This window comes from Hydractinia symbiolongicarpus, chromosome 3, assembly GCF_029227915.1.
Source record: "Hydractinia symbiolongicarpus strain clone_291-10 chromosome 3, HSymV2.1, whole genome shotgun sequence".
Lineage (NCBI taxonomy): Eukaryota > Metazoa > Cnidaria > Hydrozoa > Anthoathecata > Hydractiniidae > Hydractinia > Hydractinia symbiolongicarpus.
This window is the reverse complement of record NC_079877.1, coordinates 23,813,265-23,827,168: the sequence shown is the minus strand read 5'-3', so window position 1 is coordinate 23,827,168 and position 13,904 is coordinate 23,813,265. Positions and strand designations below refer to the sequence as shown.

The 13,904-nt window shown below is 34.7% G+C and overlaps 2 protein-coding genes across 2 annotated transcripts; both read left to right on the top strand.

Annotated features, from left to right (window-relative positions):
- Nucleotides 1-210: 210 nt before the first annotated feature.
- On the top strand, nucleotides 211-3,204 carry LOC130636969 (uncharacterized). Its single transcript, XM_057446822.1, has 6 exons — nucleotides 211-368; nucleotides 643-718; nucleotides 857-913; nucleotides 1,991-2,137; nucleotides 2,467-2,522; nucleotides 3,055-3,204. The coding sequence occupies exons 1-6, from the start codon at nucleotides 243-245 to the stop codon at nucleotides 3,202-3,204; spliced, it is 612 nt and encodes a 203-aa protein (XP_057302805.1). The 5' UTR covers nucleotides 211-242.
- Nucleotides 3,205-3,371: 167 nt separating this feature from the next.
- Nucleotides 3,372-6,587, top strand: LOC130636333 (uncharacterized). The gene has a single exon (XM_057446014.1). It carries the CDS (start codon nucleotides 3,452-3,454, stop codon nucleotides 6,263-6,265), a length of 2,814 nt encoding a protein of 937 aa, XP_057301997.1. The 5' UTR covers nucleotides 3,372-3,451; the 3' UTR covers nucleotides 6,266-6,587.
- The last annotated feature ends 7,317 nt before the right edge of the window (nucleotides 6,588-13,904 follow it).

Here is a 13,904-nt window from a genome sequence, read left to right as displayed (position 1 = left end):
TAGACTCTGAATACAGTCAAACCTGTACATAGCGTTTACCTAAGTACGTGCCCGGGCACTTAATCGAGGATTTACTGTAACAAAAGTAATATTTAATTATTTTACTTTTAACTCAAGAATCTTTAAGTTTAATTTTTACTTATATGCTTATCCTTAATGACGTCAGTTACTTTAAGTATCTATTTGACGTCACATTCTCGTGACATAAATAGCGGTCAACCATATCTTGCAAACAGAGAGGCATGGATTCCTTTGTGACAACACTGCGTCGAGCGAGAGTTAAACGCACATACCTTTCACCAACAAGAAGACATAATCCACAACCTCTAGGATTGGTTTACCAATCTCCACTGCATCCAAATGCACCTGTATGTATGAATAATTGATTTATTTTACTTTAAGTACAGTTATGTTGAAAACTTATATGTAATTGTATATTTGTATGATTTTGTCACACTCAAAGCGGTACCTCATTAAGTAGAACCCTCGAAAGAAAATATTTTTTGCCCTAAAGGCATTTGTAAGTTCTGTAGATTTCATTATATGCTCGCAAGCATATGAGGTATCTAAACCACAATATTATATTGAAGATGCAACCCTGATTCTCAATTGAAAGAAGTTTGTTAATTCTGATTCTTTTAGTATTTTGCGATATGGAATCACGAGCCGACATTCCGACAAACGATAAGTCGTTTTCCCGATCTTACGTCTCACCTTGGTATGTGTTCAGATTAGCGTATCGTTTTTTGAATAATATTGGCTTGAAAGCGAAATGCTTACGATTACAAATACTTATTTTGTGTAAGTTATTTCAGTTACTAGAGCAGTTAAGGTTGATGCATGTAACATTTTTTAGGTATGGTCAACTTCAGCAGTGGGGAGCTTCAATCAGGATGGCCATGTGACAATAACCGTGAGTAGATGATTTTTTATTATATCAGGTGGAGTTCAGAGGGTGAGGATTTTGCGTCTTCTGTAAGTGATGGTACGCCTTAACAGGCTTCTAAATATATCGTCTTTCCGTAATTGACTGTCAGGCGCAAAAAAAATGTAATATTCTGACACGCGCATTCTCTGCACTTTTTTGCGCTTTTTTCCGCGCTTTTTTTCTCCCTTTTTTCTGTGCTTTTTTCTGCGCTTCTTTTCGCGCTTTTTCTGCGCTTTTTAACGACCGAAAGGCGCAAAATATGTCAAATGTATATTTTAACTTTCAACATCTTTTCTCTAGAACCTGACACTCTAAGACGTTTTTTGACCTATTTTCCACAGAGTAAAACATCACTGCAAATATTGCAACTCTTTCCGATCATAAAAAAGCTCAAAAAAGCACAGTATTGACTGCTGGAAATTATATTTTTCGCAACTTACAGTTTGCTTGTTATTAAGCGGCATTGTCTTGTGCCTGTGTAAAAGTTGTTTCAAAATAATAACACATGGTGAAAAAAGGGTGGTTAGCCAGAATTTATTGGAATATTTATCGTAAGTTTGAAAGTTATTTCAATTTGCCTTTGAAAATTGTCTAGAAATCTTTTTATATTTTTAAAAGATTTTTTATTGGCTCTCGAATATTGGTCTTAAAAATTTCACTAATTATGCGAAATTATGACGCCATCAACCAGCTCTAAAACATGTAATTATTGTTATTGAGCGAAATTGCAGTAACCGAATATTAAAAGTTCTGTAAAATATTTAAAACTGAATGACCCTATATGCCTTGGCAAAACTATTAAATACAACACCATACTCAGAACAAGTTTATGATGTCATGCATAATTAGTGAAACTTCTAAGTCCAGATTTTCAAAAAATTAGGATCTTGTAAAGAATTACACAAAGCCATAAACAAGTTTCTAAGCTCTTTCATCTGTATTGAAAATACACAGGTATGAAAATATAAAGGTCTGATTCAGAGTCTTCTTGCTTCCTTACACATACGGGCATAATTAACTGCATTAGTAGTGTAATTTTAAAATTATCAAGTTCTATTTCAGGTGAACCACCTTTAATCAAGTACAGCCTTCAATCCACAAATAGATTCAGCTATCAGAATCCCAATTCTATCAACTCTTTGTTCCAAGCTGCTGGTGGGTTTCAGGGAACAAGCTGTCGTCCCACCGATGGACCAGCGAGAGGAATTGGTAAAAAAAAGTTCTTTTTTACTTGTTTTTATGTCATTCATCAATAAAAAAAATATTCTTTCTAGGATTACATAGCAGGAATTTTGTAAACATGCTTTTTATAATGTCCACTTTTTTTTAATAAGAAACCAGGCTATAAAACAGAGTAGTTAAAATTTAGATTTTTGAGAAATATTTGCTAGTACAGGTCTCAAAAAAATTTAAGACAAATCATATTAAACTTATTTATAGTGGGAGGTAGGCTTTGAGGATGTCCCATGTTTATGAATTATGAATCTTTAGAAATTCATTTCTCTTTGTCTCGCCTTTAGCAACATATTAAATTTTAGTTCCAAGATTATTCCCTGTCACCTCGAAGCCAGACAAACGAGCGTCTGTTAGAAAGGTGAGCTTTGAAATTTTTGATTCTTTTATGTCCACCAAAGGCCTGATTGAAACAATGGCTTCTTAAAAGAAATATTCTGTTTGATGCTGATTGTTGCAAGTCTGCTTAGAGGCGAAATGTTTCTGTTTTAATAGGCGTGATACGAGGAGGGCCTGTTTTCTAGAATGTGTGAACAAAGTAAGTAAAAAATTCAAACAAGATTTTGACAAGAATGGAAAAAGTTCTATTTCGGAAGAGTCTAGGAGCGTTTTTTTTCAAAATGTCATTTTTATCTGATACGATAAGGCAACTCGCAAATATTATTTAAAAAGCTCTTGTGGTACGTCTTAACAAAGTCTTCATGGCAGCGCCCTTGGTTACAGCGTAAACAGAGTTTTAAACGTAAATGCATTGGTAAAGTAATTCAGTATTCAGAAATAACCTTAATATGTCGCTAACATTCTGATAACAAATCAATTTCAGCTACTTTTTTCGGTTTTAAGAGGATAAACTAATGGTACTATCCATTAAAAACATCTGATAATAAATACAGATTCGGTTTTTCAAAAATCAATCGAGGAAGAGGAAACCATTGCTTACCAGCAAACTTTTTCCATATTCGCGGATGAGAAGTTATTTCAGGGATGAAATAAACGTGCAATTATTAATGAGATATTGTAACAATTTCAATGGACAGTTATAAAGTTACTGAAATAACAAGTGACGAATCTTTGACTTCAATACGAGCTTAGTAACGTGACGTTAGTAATGCAAAAAACGATTTAAAGATGATAAATATTTTATGTTTTTAACATGTTTAATCACTAAACCTGAATATCATAATTACTGACATAGAGAAAACGAAAAAAAAATCTTTTTTCAAAAAAGAAAAAATATCATGTGGATATCTCGGTTAAGTTGCAAGTAACATCTCACAGCGCGATGATTTAATGTCTTCAATTGAAAACACAATGTCGATATACGATGAATTTGATTTTCGTAAGAGAGATCAAACTTTACGAGAGAAGATTAAATATGTAGAACGGAATGCAGACATGGATGTTGAAGAAAATGTCGACAATTTTTCGTCAAAGTTGCAAAGGTGGAAGAAGAATGACGGCGACGAATCAAACATTAAAAGCTTGGAACCAAATTTTAATTTCTTTAGAAAAGATCTTCCAAAGGTTACAAGCTTAAAACAAAATCCGCTGTTTAATGATAATCCTGGATTTCCGCCGGCTCAAAGCGTTGAAAAAGAGCATACTGAAAATAATTTTCAATACTATAGACAAAATGAACACATAAAGAGTCCAAATGAAAAAGTTTTTGTACAAGAAGCCACCAATGGTTACACTAACGAAGTGCAAGTAAAGAACAACTCGGATGATCAGATTCTGAAAGAGTTTAAAAGAAAATATTCAGACAAGCGCAGAGATAGCAATGGGTGGGTACATACAGGGACACCAGAGAACTATATACCTGGCCCAAGTACACAAACGTTGGAGTATTTTGCAAGGACACCTCGAGCGGAAAGTGAGCAAATTGAAAATACAGAATTTGAGAATCCTTATGACTTTATTGAACCATTGCAAGAGAAATTCAGGAACGAAGGTCGTGCTGAAGATGAATTACAAAACGATGCAAATGTTGTTAAAGCAGGACACAATAGCAGACGGTCCACTTTATCGAAGAAAGAACTTAAACGGAAAAGCTCAAAGAAGAAACAGGGTGATGCCGGAAATGGTGAAAGTGTGGTGCGTTCCAATAGCAGTCGCAGCAACCCTAACGTTACTTTTGGTAAAAAATCCGCAAGTGACATTTCAAATGAGCTGGGCGTTGAAACAATGACACACAATGAACTCATGGCCTCAACGCAAAGGCTTGCTATGCTGAAAGACGAAGAGAAGGTAGTTACAGATGTACCAAAAGCAGAACATCTTTTTAGCCCTTCTACTGGGAACATTCACAGTCAGCATGAAACAAATATGAACAATTTAAACTTCACCAAGATGTCTGCCAATGTTCGTAGATCTAGATCACAGTTGAGCAGCGCTAGAAGTAGTAAGCGGACTCCCAGCTATGCTTCACAAAACACATTTGCTGATCACAACGGCAGCTATATATCCGTTAGTGGTTCTAATACTTCCATCAACAGATATCCATCTTCCCGGTCTCGTTCAACATTATCAAGTAATCGCAGCGCTTCAAAACTTTCCCTGGCGTCAGGCTCATCTTTCTCCTCATCAAAAGACCGAAACACAACAACAGTTATGCTCGCAAAGGGGTGGAGTGGCAAGATTGTATCTAGTAGCGAGTCAACACATCAGATTTATGATTATGGTTTAAACATTAATCCAAAACAGGAAGGCACTAACGGAAAAAACTTAAGTGGTCTTGTCTTTAGGAATGGAAAACCAATAATTGATGTTAAACCTACGGACGACAAAGACGCACTTAAAAGTTTACGGAGTTTAGACCGAAGGTTGAAAGTCGAAAGTCAAAATTCCGATATATTATTCAAGGGTTCGTTGGATTGGATGACACGCTCACAGCCATCAACACCAGATATGAACGTTCTGCGAAATCCAGATTGCTATAGAGATTCCAACTGTTTATTAGAGGACTTGGAAGAAATGTCAAAAAATATTTTACATATCGGATGGAATGAAGGACAGAATATGAGAGTATACTTTTATCAACATTTACATAAAGTCACAACCATTGTGAACACCATGCTTCAATCAATACCAAAACGTCATTTTCCTTTTGAAATCAAGCCGTTATCCTTTCAAGGTGAATTTGAAAAGAAAGGGCCATACTCAATTGATCTGTATCTGACACTTGAAGGAATTGAGCCTGAAAAGTACAACGTCGATTTCACGCTAAGAAAAACTTTAAGTGCATATGTCATCCACAAAGAGTACGATAAAGAGCTTAAATTATTCAGCGCACAAAATGCTGAAAACGGCATTCGGATACTATCCGCCAATAACTTAATGATAGTATTCGCCTACATTGTAAATACCAGAATCCGTTCAGAGTTTGCTCATGATTCAGATCGGAAGCGAAAATCAATTCCATTTGATGCTGAGATCTCCTTCAACAAAGTTTCAGAAGGTGCTGTACGGTTTGATATCTTCTTCCCGGAAGAAAATGTCACCTATGATGTTGGACTCCAAGTTGCTTTGGACATCATGGACTTTCCGAATGTGCTTAATTTAGGCAAAAAACGAAGGTGGCCTGATCTGCAAACTAAAAGCGAATTGATTCGACATGGTGTCCATCTGTTAGCTAAGAAAAGCGGCGAACAGAATCACGCCTGGACTGTCAGCTTTCTTAAAACAAGAAAAGTTTTACTAAACAGTTCAGATAGTGACAACAATGCCACCACCTTATTACTTGCATTGCAAGTAGTAAACCGCGACGCACTGTCACAACGAGGATGCGAAGGATTGCTGCTTCCAGTTCATTTCATCATGCTTCTGTTTTGGTGTCGCGTCAAATACCAATCAGATGAAGACTGGAGTAAAGAAAACTTAGCTAAACGTTTCGTTGATCTCTTGATAGCTTTAAAGAGATGTTTGGCGAAGAAGCAATGTCGAGACTTCTTTTTCCCGTCAACGAATTATTTTGATAGTTTTTCAGCTGACGAAAGCCAGCGTTTGGTGTTGAACATAAATGATGTTTTAAACAATCCAAAATCTCACATTCCTACACATGAAAATACATCAATTTTAAATGAGCTACCAGATATTAAGGAGTAGTTAAACATATGACATACCTACATATACAAGGTCCAATTTTTTGTCCTTTTAAATATATTTTTTATTTTATTTTATTTTTCCATAAGCTTAAATATTATAACACAACAGACACTTCACGATAGTTAAGAAACAAATTTCATGAAACGCATATCCACATAAAGTATATTTAGCTTAAAAGTCCATAAAATGAACACCAAAGACTTTTCCTCTTTTAAAAAAACAGTTTTCGTTCTTTTACTGCCTTTTGTAGCGTTGTTCAACAAATTATATATTATTCGTTTTAATGTGACAAAGTATCAAATGTAATCATGTGTATAAAATAAAATTCATTTATTAACCAGCACCTTTCTTATTTCTTGCACCCTACCTAACAAATATAGGTGGAACTTTGACGCTCAGCTAACTAAGGTCACAAAATCACAAATCCTGGTGTTCGCCAGTTTTTGTTTGAAAAATTTCACCAAAAGTATTATATGGTCAACGCAACTTTGATACGTGCGCAGGCTATGTGCACAATCTTCTAGCCATTGTTATGTAACACCAAACTTATGTAAGGACCTGTTAAATGAAAGATTAATGTGGACAACAGTCACACCGATTCACCCAACATGTTTTCATCTTTTGAGAATTGTTTTTTATAAGAGACTAAGCAAGCGGTCAACTAGAAAATTTTTTTTAAATTCTAAGGTTGTTTTGCTAAAAAAAGTTTCTTAAAGAGTCTTTAGGATGAATATTCAACCAAATACACGATTTTGACAAAACAAGGAGACTTCCATATATACAAGAAAAAATGAAATAACGACTTTTTTGTCTGTCATTCATCGTCGATTTGCAAGATAACCTACTTCTTGATATGTGTCTAATTGATATTTTCTTTCCCGCGTAACTGAAATCAAAGTGGACATCGATTTTGTTAAACATTATAGAGATCTACCAAATATTGAACGTTTATTTTTAGGTTGTTCGTTCCAACAAAATCCACGCAAAGATGGACACAAGCAAATGATGGTGTATGAAGTAAATTGTAAAATGCAGAATTGTTGAAAAACCAAAACACATTTATAGATCGATGACTAGATACTATCAATTTGAATCTTTACCTTTGCCAAAATTATATTAGATCACAGATTTCTCACAAGATTTTTCTCCATACTAATATTTTCTTAAGCCGAATCTCCACTAGACGATATTCGCGACGAATTTGTGAAGAAAAGTAGAAACCAATTTAATTTTTCGTCATGACGAAAATCACGACCAATCAAATTCGAATATTTATGACGATCGTCGTAAAAATCGTCCCGTGGAGATTCGCTTGAAGAAATGTCAAGGACACAAATTTATGATAATTATAGAGCAAGTTTTTAATTCTAAAAATAGTTGTACAGAAAGAATCAACATTTTGGTGGGTAAATTGCACAAATTCTATGAGGTAACGACTATTCTCCAGACTTTGCCCCTGGTCAAAGTACATTAGGTAATCAGTCTGAAGGAATATGTGTTGAAGGAAGAGGGCTGAATTGCGCTCTCTGCTGACAATTCTTATGCAAGAACTTGTTTTGGTACATTTAATGGCTATAAACTTGTCATATATTCTTCGTTTCTATTATGTGACGTGCATAGCTACGTTTCGTCTAAATAACTTGCATAAACGTTGAACAAGGATGCATAATAAAGTTTGTTCATTTAACATAATTATAGAAAATCTATACAAAAGCATGTGCTTTTTCAAAACATCAAAAAAGGTAAATGTTGAAGAAAGAGTTGACAATTGCTAATATACATGCAGAAAAGAACGAGCTATAGTCAACTGTTGTTTAAATAAAACTCATAATATAAGAGAGGACGTGTATTTTGTGAAAAGGAGAAAAATGCGCGGAATTATAGAACAAAAGGATTAAAATTAAAATTTGATATTGTGGTTTAAAATTTAAAGGCGCCGACAAATACCGAATGAGTTTTGAACGATTTTGATGTAAGAGAGAAAAAAGAAATTCAGGAAAAAAAAATTGCAAAAATGTTCTGTAGTGAAATTAAAGAAGAACTACTTGTATCACTAACACACTGCCTAGTGGTGAACGGGAATTGATCCGCTATCCCTTGCGCTGAGAGCTGCGGACTAACCGTCTACACTACGTGCGGCAATATGTTAGTGATGCATGCAGATAGTTTATTGGGATGGTGTGTATGTATATAAGTCATTATTTGTCAGATCGGGATGAAGCATTTTCTGTTGAGAATGAACAAACAGATATGCCGTAGTATGTTCTGTAGTATCCATTTATATTTTATAAATCGTTTAAAATATATGAAAGAGAGGAATCCTAATTTGGAGTTTAAATTAAAACACACTTTAAACCATGATAGGAATGCTCAGCTTCTTTTTTAATTTTTAAAACACTTTTGTGGTGAGATCCGTAAAAAACTCATCAGAAATCGCACGCAAGCGTTTTGAATCGCTACACAGTTTCGGAACACATTCACCATGAAAAGACGTGTATAAAATGTTTTATATATAATAGAAACGTCGTACCTAGGGTTCGTTAATAATTTTTCTCAGTTTAATAACTTTAATGAGACTAAAATGCAGTGTAATCTCTTGAGTGTTCTCCACAACAGATTCTGGAAAATCTATAATCAAACAAAAATCGCCAAATTGATAAACTTCGACAACATCAATTCTTCTTTTGCAACTCTTCTTGGGAAAAACTTTTTAGGAATAAAATAAGGATCAGGCGCCAAAAGACTTTAGGAATGGAAAAGCTTCTTTAAAGCTGGGAAAGATCCAGGCTAAACCTCAGGGGGGGGGGGGGGAGAAAAATGGGTCGAGTTTTCCGACGTTCGAGTTAACTGGAGTTTTTTCTAAGAAAGTATTAACAAAAATTTAAGGGACCCCAGAAAATAGTTCGAGAAAATGAAAGGTTCGAGTTTTTCGGTGACCGAGTTAACCGGAGATTGTTACAAACGTCATTAGTATTCGAACAAAAATAAATCAGGCGACCCTACTGCAAAACGGAAGAGAGTATGGATGTATTTGTGTCATGCCCCATGACGTCAAATAGGCTGTCCTCTTAAAACTTTAACGTCATATATTTTAACTTCAGTCGAAAGACTTCTATTGCAATTGTTAGCTGCGTTTAGTGTGTTGTAACAATGCTTTCAGAGAATTTAAAAGGTAAGCAATATTTAAGTGAGTAATATTTGAGTTTCTAATCTTAAACGCCCAATTCGCAGTCTCCCTCTTAGGAAGGGAAAGTGGACCAACCTACCCAGTTATTTTTTTCAATCTCCAATGTTCATTTTGTGCAAGAACTGAAGAAAACCTGACAGGGAGAGCTGGGAAAAGCATTTTGGTAACCATGGTGCCTTCTCACGGCGGTCTTGGACCCTTTCCTCACTACAAAAAAACGTATCGGAAGAAGCCTTGATGTTGTAACAACGTACAAGGTGTACAAGGACATAAAATTGTAGAATCGCTGATATAATTTTTAAAAATGAACCCTCCTGACTGTAAGATATAATGCAAAACGCAAAAGTATAACAGGTGCTATGAAACTTTTCTGATCAAAAATTGTTTGTTAAACTTAGAGTTGTCGATTGGCACATGTGTTGCCATTGGAGGATTGGCAGCATGTCTTGCTTCAATTGTGTTGTTTTTGTATTACGTGCGTACTATGGGCATGTTATCTTGCGACAAGTATCAAAGAAGACACAAAGTGGTAAAACGTGGTATGAAAAGGTCAAACAAACTTGTTCCAAAACAGAGCAAGAAAGGTAAGGGTGTCTATTTATATCATTAATATTGGTTGTTTATTGTCAGCTTTATTTTAACTTCATATGTTATTGTATTATTTTTTCTTAATTTTACGCGTATGAAAGCGTGGAAGGAAATCATGAGACTTCTCAAAACATTTTTTAAAGGTTATATCATTAGGGTATGACAACCAAGTTGAGTAATGTTTTTATTTACGAGTTTAATTTTACAGAAAAGTTGTTTTTCATAGAAATTCTGTTCTTTCTACATTAACCCTGTTTTGGAGAAAGGGAGAGGATCTTGTTTTTAAGGTTGGAATTGGTAATTTTATTACCAATGAAATTCTGAGAGGAACAAATATGATGACTAGCCAAAATAGCAGAAAGTACTGCGATTCTTTCGGATTTTTCCTAAGATAAGATAAGTATAATCAGGTCAGAAGAGATGTTTGTTTTTAAAACGGTGTGCAAAACGTATTATAATGAAAATTTATTTATTCAACTTCTAAAAAACAAAGTTTCTTTAGGGATTTTGCACTACAAACCGATTTTTCCCAATTTTCAATGTTCCCTAATTGCTACGAAGAAGTAAAGAGGATACAAATTTTCGCTTCTTTTTGTGATGGAAGGACACAAAAATCTCTAGCCTGCATTTCATCTAGACCAGATGTGGGTAAAACTACCATACTCACCAACAAAGAAAAATTATTAATAAAAAATATCGTTGTTAATTCAGCCTTCCGGTAAAACGGAATGGCCTGCAGAACGGAACTGTGATATCTTATTGGTTGGCAAACTCTTCCGTGGCATAATAATAAAATCATTTTAAAAAATATATTCTTCTGTTATTAGAAACAATAGTTTTTGGTGTTGATGATTCACAACTCATAAAAATCAGAGAGGCGCACGAAGAAGTTTCTGAACTGCTTGTATCGAAACAAGTTGGATTCGATAAAACAGTATCGTCTCTTCAACTGTCAGAGCTGGAAAATAACAGCGTTTCCATCCACCATCATGTTTTTGTGCCATCTCGGCAAAATTCCAACGAATCCATTCCAGACTCAGTATTTGCTGCTGTTAAAACAGATCTCCTACGCAGCTTTTTTACCATCAAAGGCAAAAAGACGTACCAGAAATCCGACGTTAAAGTTCCGACCAGTATTGATGTTACTGATATTATTATAGACATAGCGGCTCTTTTCGATGTTGGTACACGAATTAGATCAACGTCAGGTCGTCGACGAAGATTTAAGTTTCTGCGAAGATTAGCATGCTGCGTGAAACCTAAAACTTCAGCATAGTCTGTGTTTTAGTCCTTAGCTTTTCTTTTATCAATTTTTAGTTCTTTTATAATTTTTAGTTAATATTACTAATTTTCATATATTAAATAATTTTTTTATTTAAATTTTTACATTTAAATAATTACTGGTCCTTGAATTCGAAATTATTTAGCGATTTTACTAAGTTTGTATTTTAAGGACTGGCACCTCCGTGTACGAATTGTTGCACCGGGTAACAAAAGTTTCAATTAAAGAAGGTTTTTATCCATCATCCCTGTAAATTTTTTTATAGTGATTCAAACCAATTACTCTTAATTTGGTATCTTTTTGGTCTAAGGATAAAAAAGATGACACATTTCACAAAAGTTGCTTTAGTTGCAGGGAAAACAGAGGATTTATGAGGGAAACAATTTTAAGGAGCATAAGTATGTTAAGGATATAAGGAAATTCACTGCAGTCCAATAGGCAACGGGAATTGCCCAACCAAACAATGGAGTGTATATTTGGTTATAGATTTTATATTGAAGTTTGAAATCACAGTTTCTGAAATGAGTAGTGAACAATCTTCCGTCACATCACCACTTTAAGGCTGTTCGCATTGAAAACGTTACAGGGTGATTACTGGCGTGATTTTGTTGGGCCTGTTTTTGAAAAAAAAAAAAAAGGTAGATGTTTTTTTAATTGAATTAAAAAATTACCTCGTTTATCTTGGGAAAAAAACTTCGACTAGGCAAAATCTCGCTTAGCCTGGGCGGGTCGAAATTGTTCCAGAAAATCTTTTTATATATAAACACAAAGTGATTTTTCGCACAATTATTGATAAGGCCGTGATACCACCAAAGTTCTGTACCGCCTTTCTTGTAAACAGCCCTTTATTTTGCTGATACATTAATTTTTGTGTTTGCTAATATATTCTTACCGGTGACTTTATTTCAATCACATTAATAACTATACTAAAATACATATTCATCCTGTAAAAACGTTGATTTTCACAACGTTAATTTGTGAAAGCAAAAACGCAAGGTTTTTATGGTCCAATCGATACAGTGGAGGTTCGTATCATCCACTCAGGATAGAAAACAGCATTTACTATTTTTCTGATTGTTGGGACGACTGTTTTCTTCTTACATGGTGGCTTTGGACAACATTTGCAAACGCAGGGGTAGGTATGACATTCTTCATAGCCTTCTGACGCCATAGATGTAGTACCTGTATATGTTTTTGAACCCCCTGATAGACTTGATCTCTCCTCCTGATCTTCATCGTCACCACTTTCGTCAATTTCATCATTCTTTCCAGCTGCATCTGTAGCAGGATCGTAATCAGTAAAGAAGACTTTCACTTTAGTCTTCCCTACTTTGTCGTCAGTTGGGGGCTCTGTTTTCAAGGTAAAAGAATCAATTTCGAAACCCCCTTTTATCTTTTTAGAAACCTTTATTTTGATCAGATATATATGGCGGGTAAAAGAATCGCCACTTTCGTCGTTGCAAGGTGATTTTGGATCAAGTTCGCAATTTTGGTAGGCAATCGAAAAGGGATCAAGTATGTTCTTGTCAATGTCCATTCTTTTTCTGTTTTTATCGAAAAAGTATATAACAAACGAGTTCGTTTTATTTGTATAGGCGTTGACGATTGTTCCTTCCAAGAAATCTTTATGCACCACAAATTTAAATCCAACATCTTCCCAGTCGATGCAGCAAACCTGAAAAGTTTACCATTTCTTTAAAGTAGCGACTTTATTACAATTTTGGAATCGGATACAAAAACTAAACACTAATACATCGTATCATACGCATATCATTTAAAGCGTCAAAATTTAACTCATATCTACACTTGACCACAAAAACAACTTTCAATTTGAATCTTATTTACAAGAAACGAAAAAGATTTTTAGTTTGTATCGCACATATTAGAAACCTCACTTTTACACCGTGTCATAATTGATTACACAACTTTATAAATTGTTTAGCTGACTCACCTGAACTGCCATCAATATAAACAAAAAGCAACATGCGTTGTTATTTTCCATCCCGAGTATGCTGACCCAATATCTAAAAGAAAAAAATAGTATCCAGAAATGATAATTTTTTCTGCCTTTAATTTCCTAAAAAGGGTATTTAAGGTGAGTTTCCATTAAAACGCGTAACTGATGTGCAACACTTGTTGTGCATCTGTAGTAGGGATAGAAGAAGCTTCACAACATTCATTGCTTTGTTGTGTTTCCATTAAAGTTGCAACAGAAATTGTTGTGCACCAGCTGTACAACAGTTGCTCAACAATTTTGGTCTAAATAAAAAACGACCTTTACCACCTGCTAAAGAATTATTATATCTATCTAGCATTGTGACAATTATTAAAACAAAGTTGAAATTTGGGATAGGAGAAAGAGAGAGGCTGCACTGTGGACGACATTATTAAACATTACGTAGTAAAAGGCGTTTCATCCACCGCATATTTCAAAAATACGATAGCGAATTATACCGAAAGTGAAAAGCAGTGCAAATAGTTTTATTAAGAACGTCGGTGCTTGCATGAACCAGTCAGGGACATCGCCCTCTTACGTGTTTAGATGTTTCAGGAAAATACAATTTTCTTTGTTCTAAAAGACT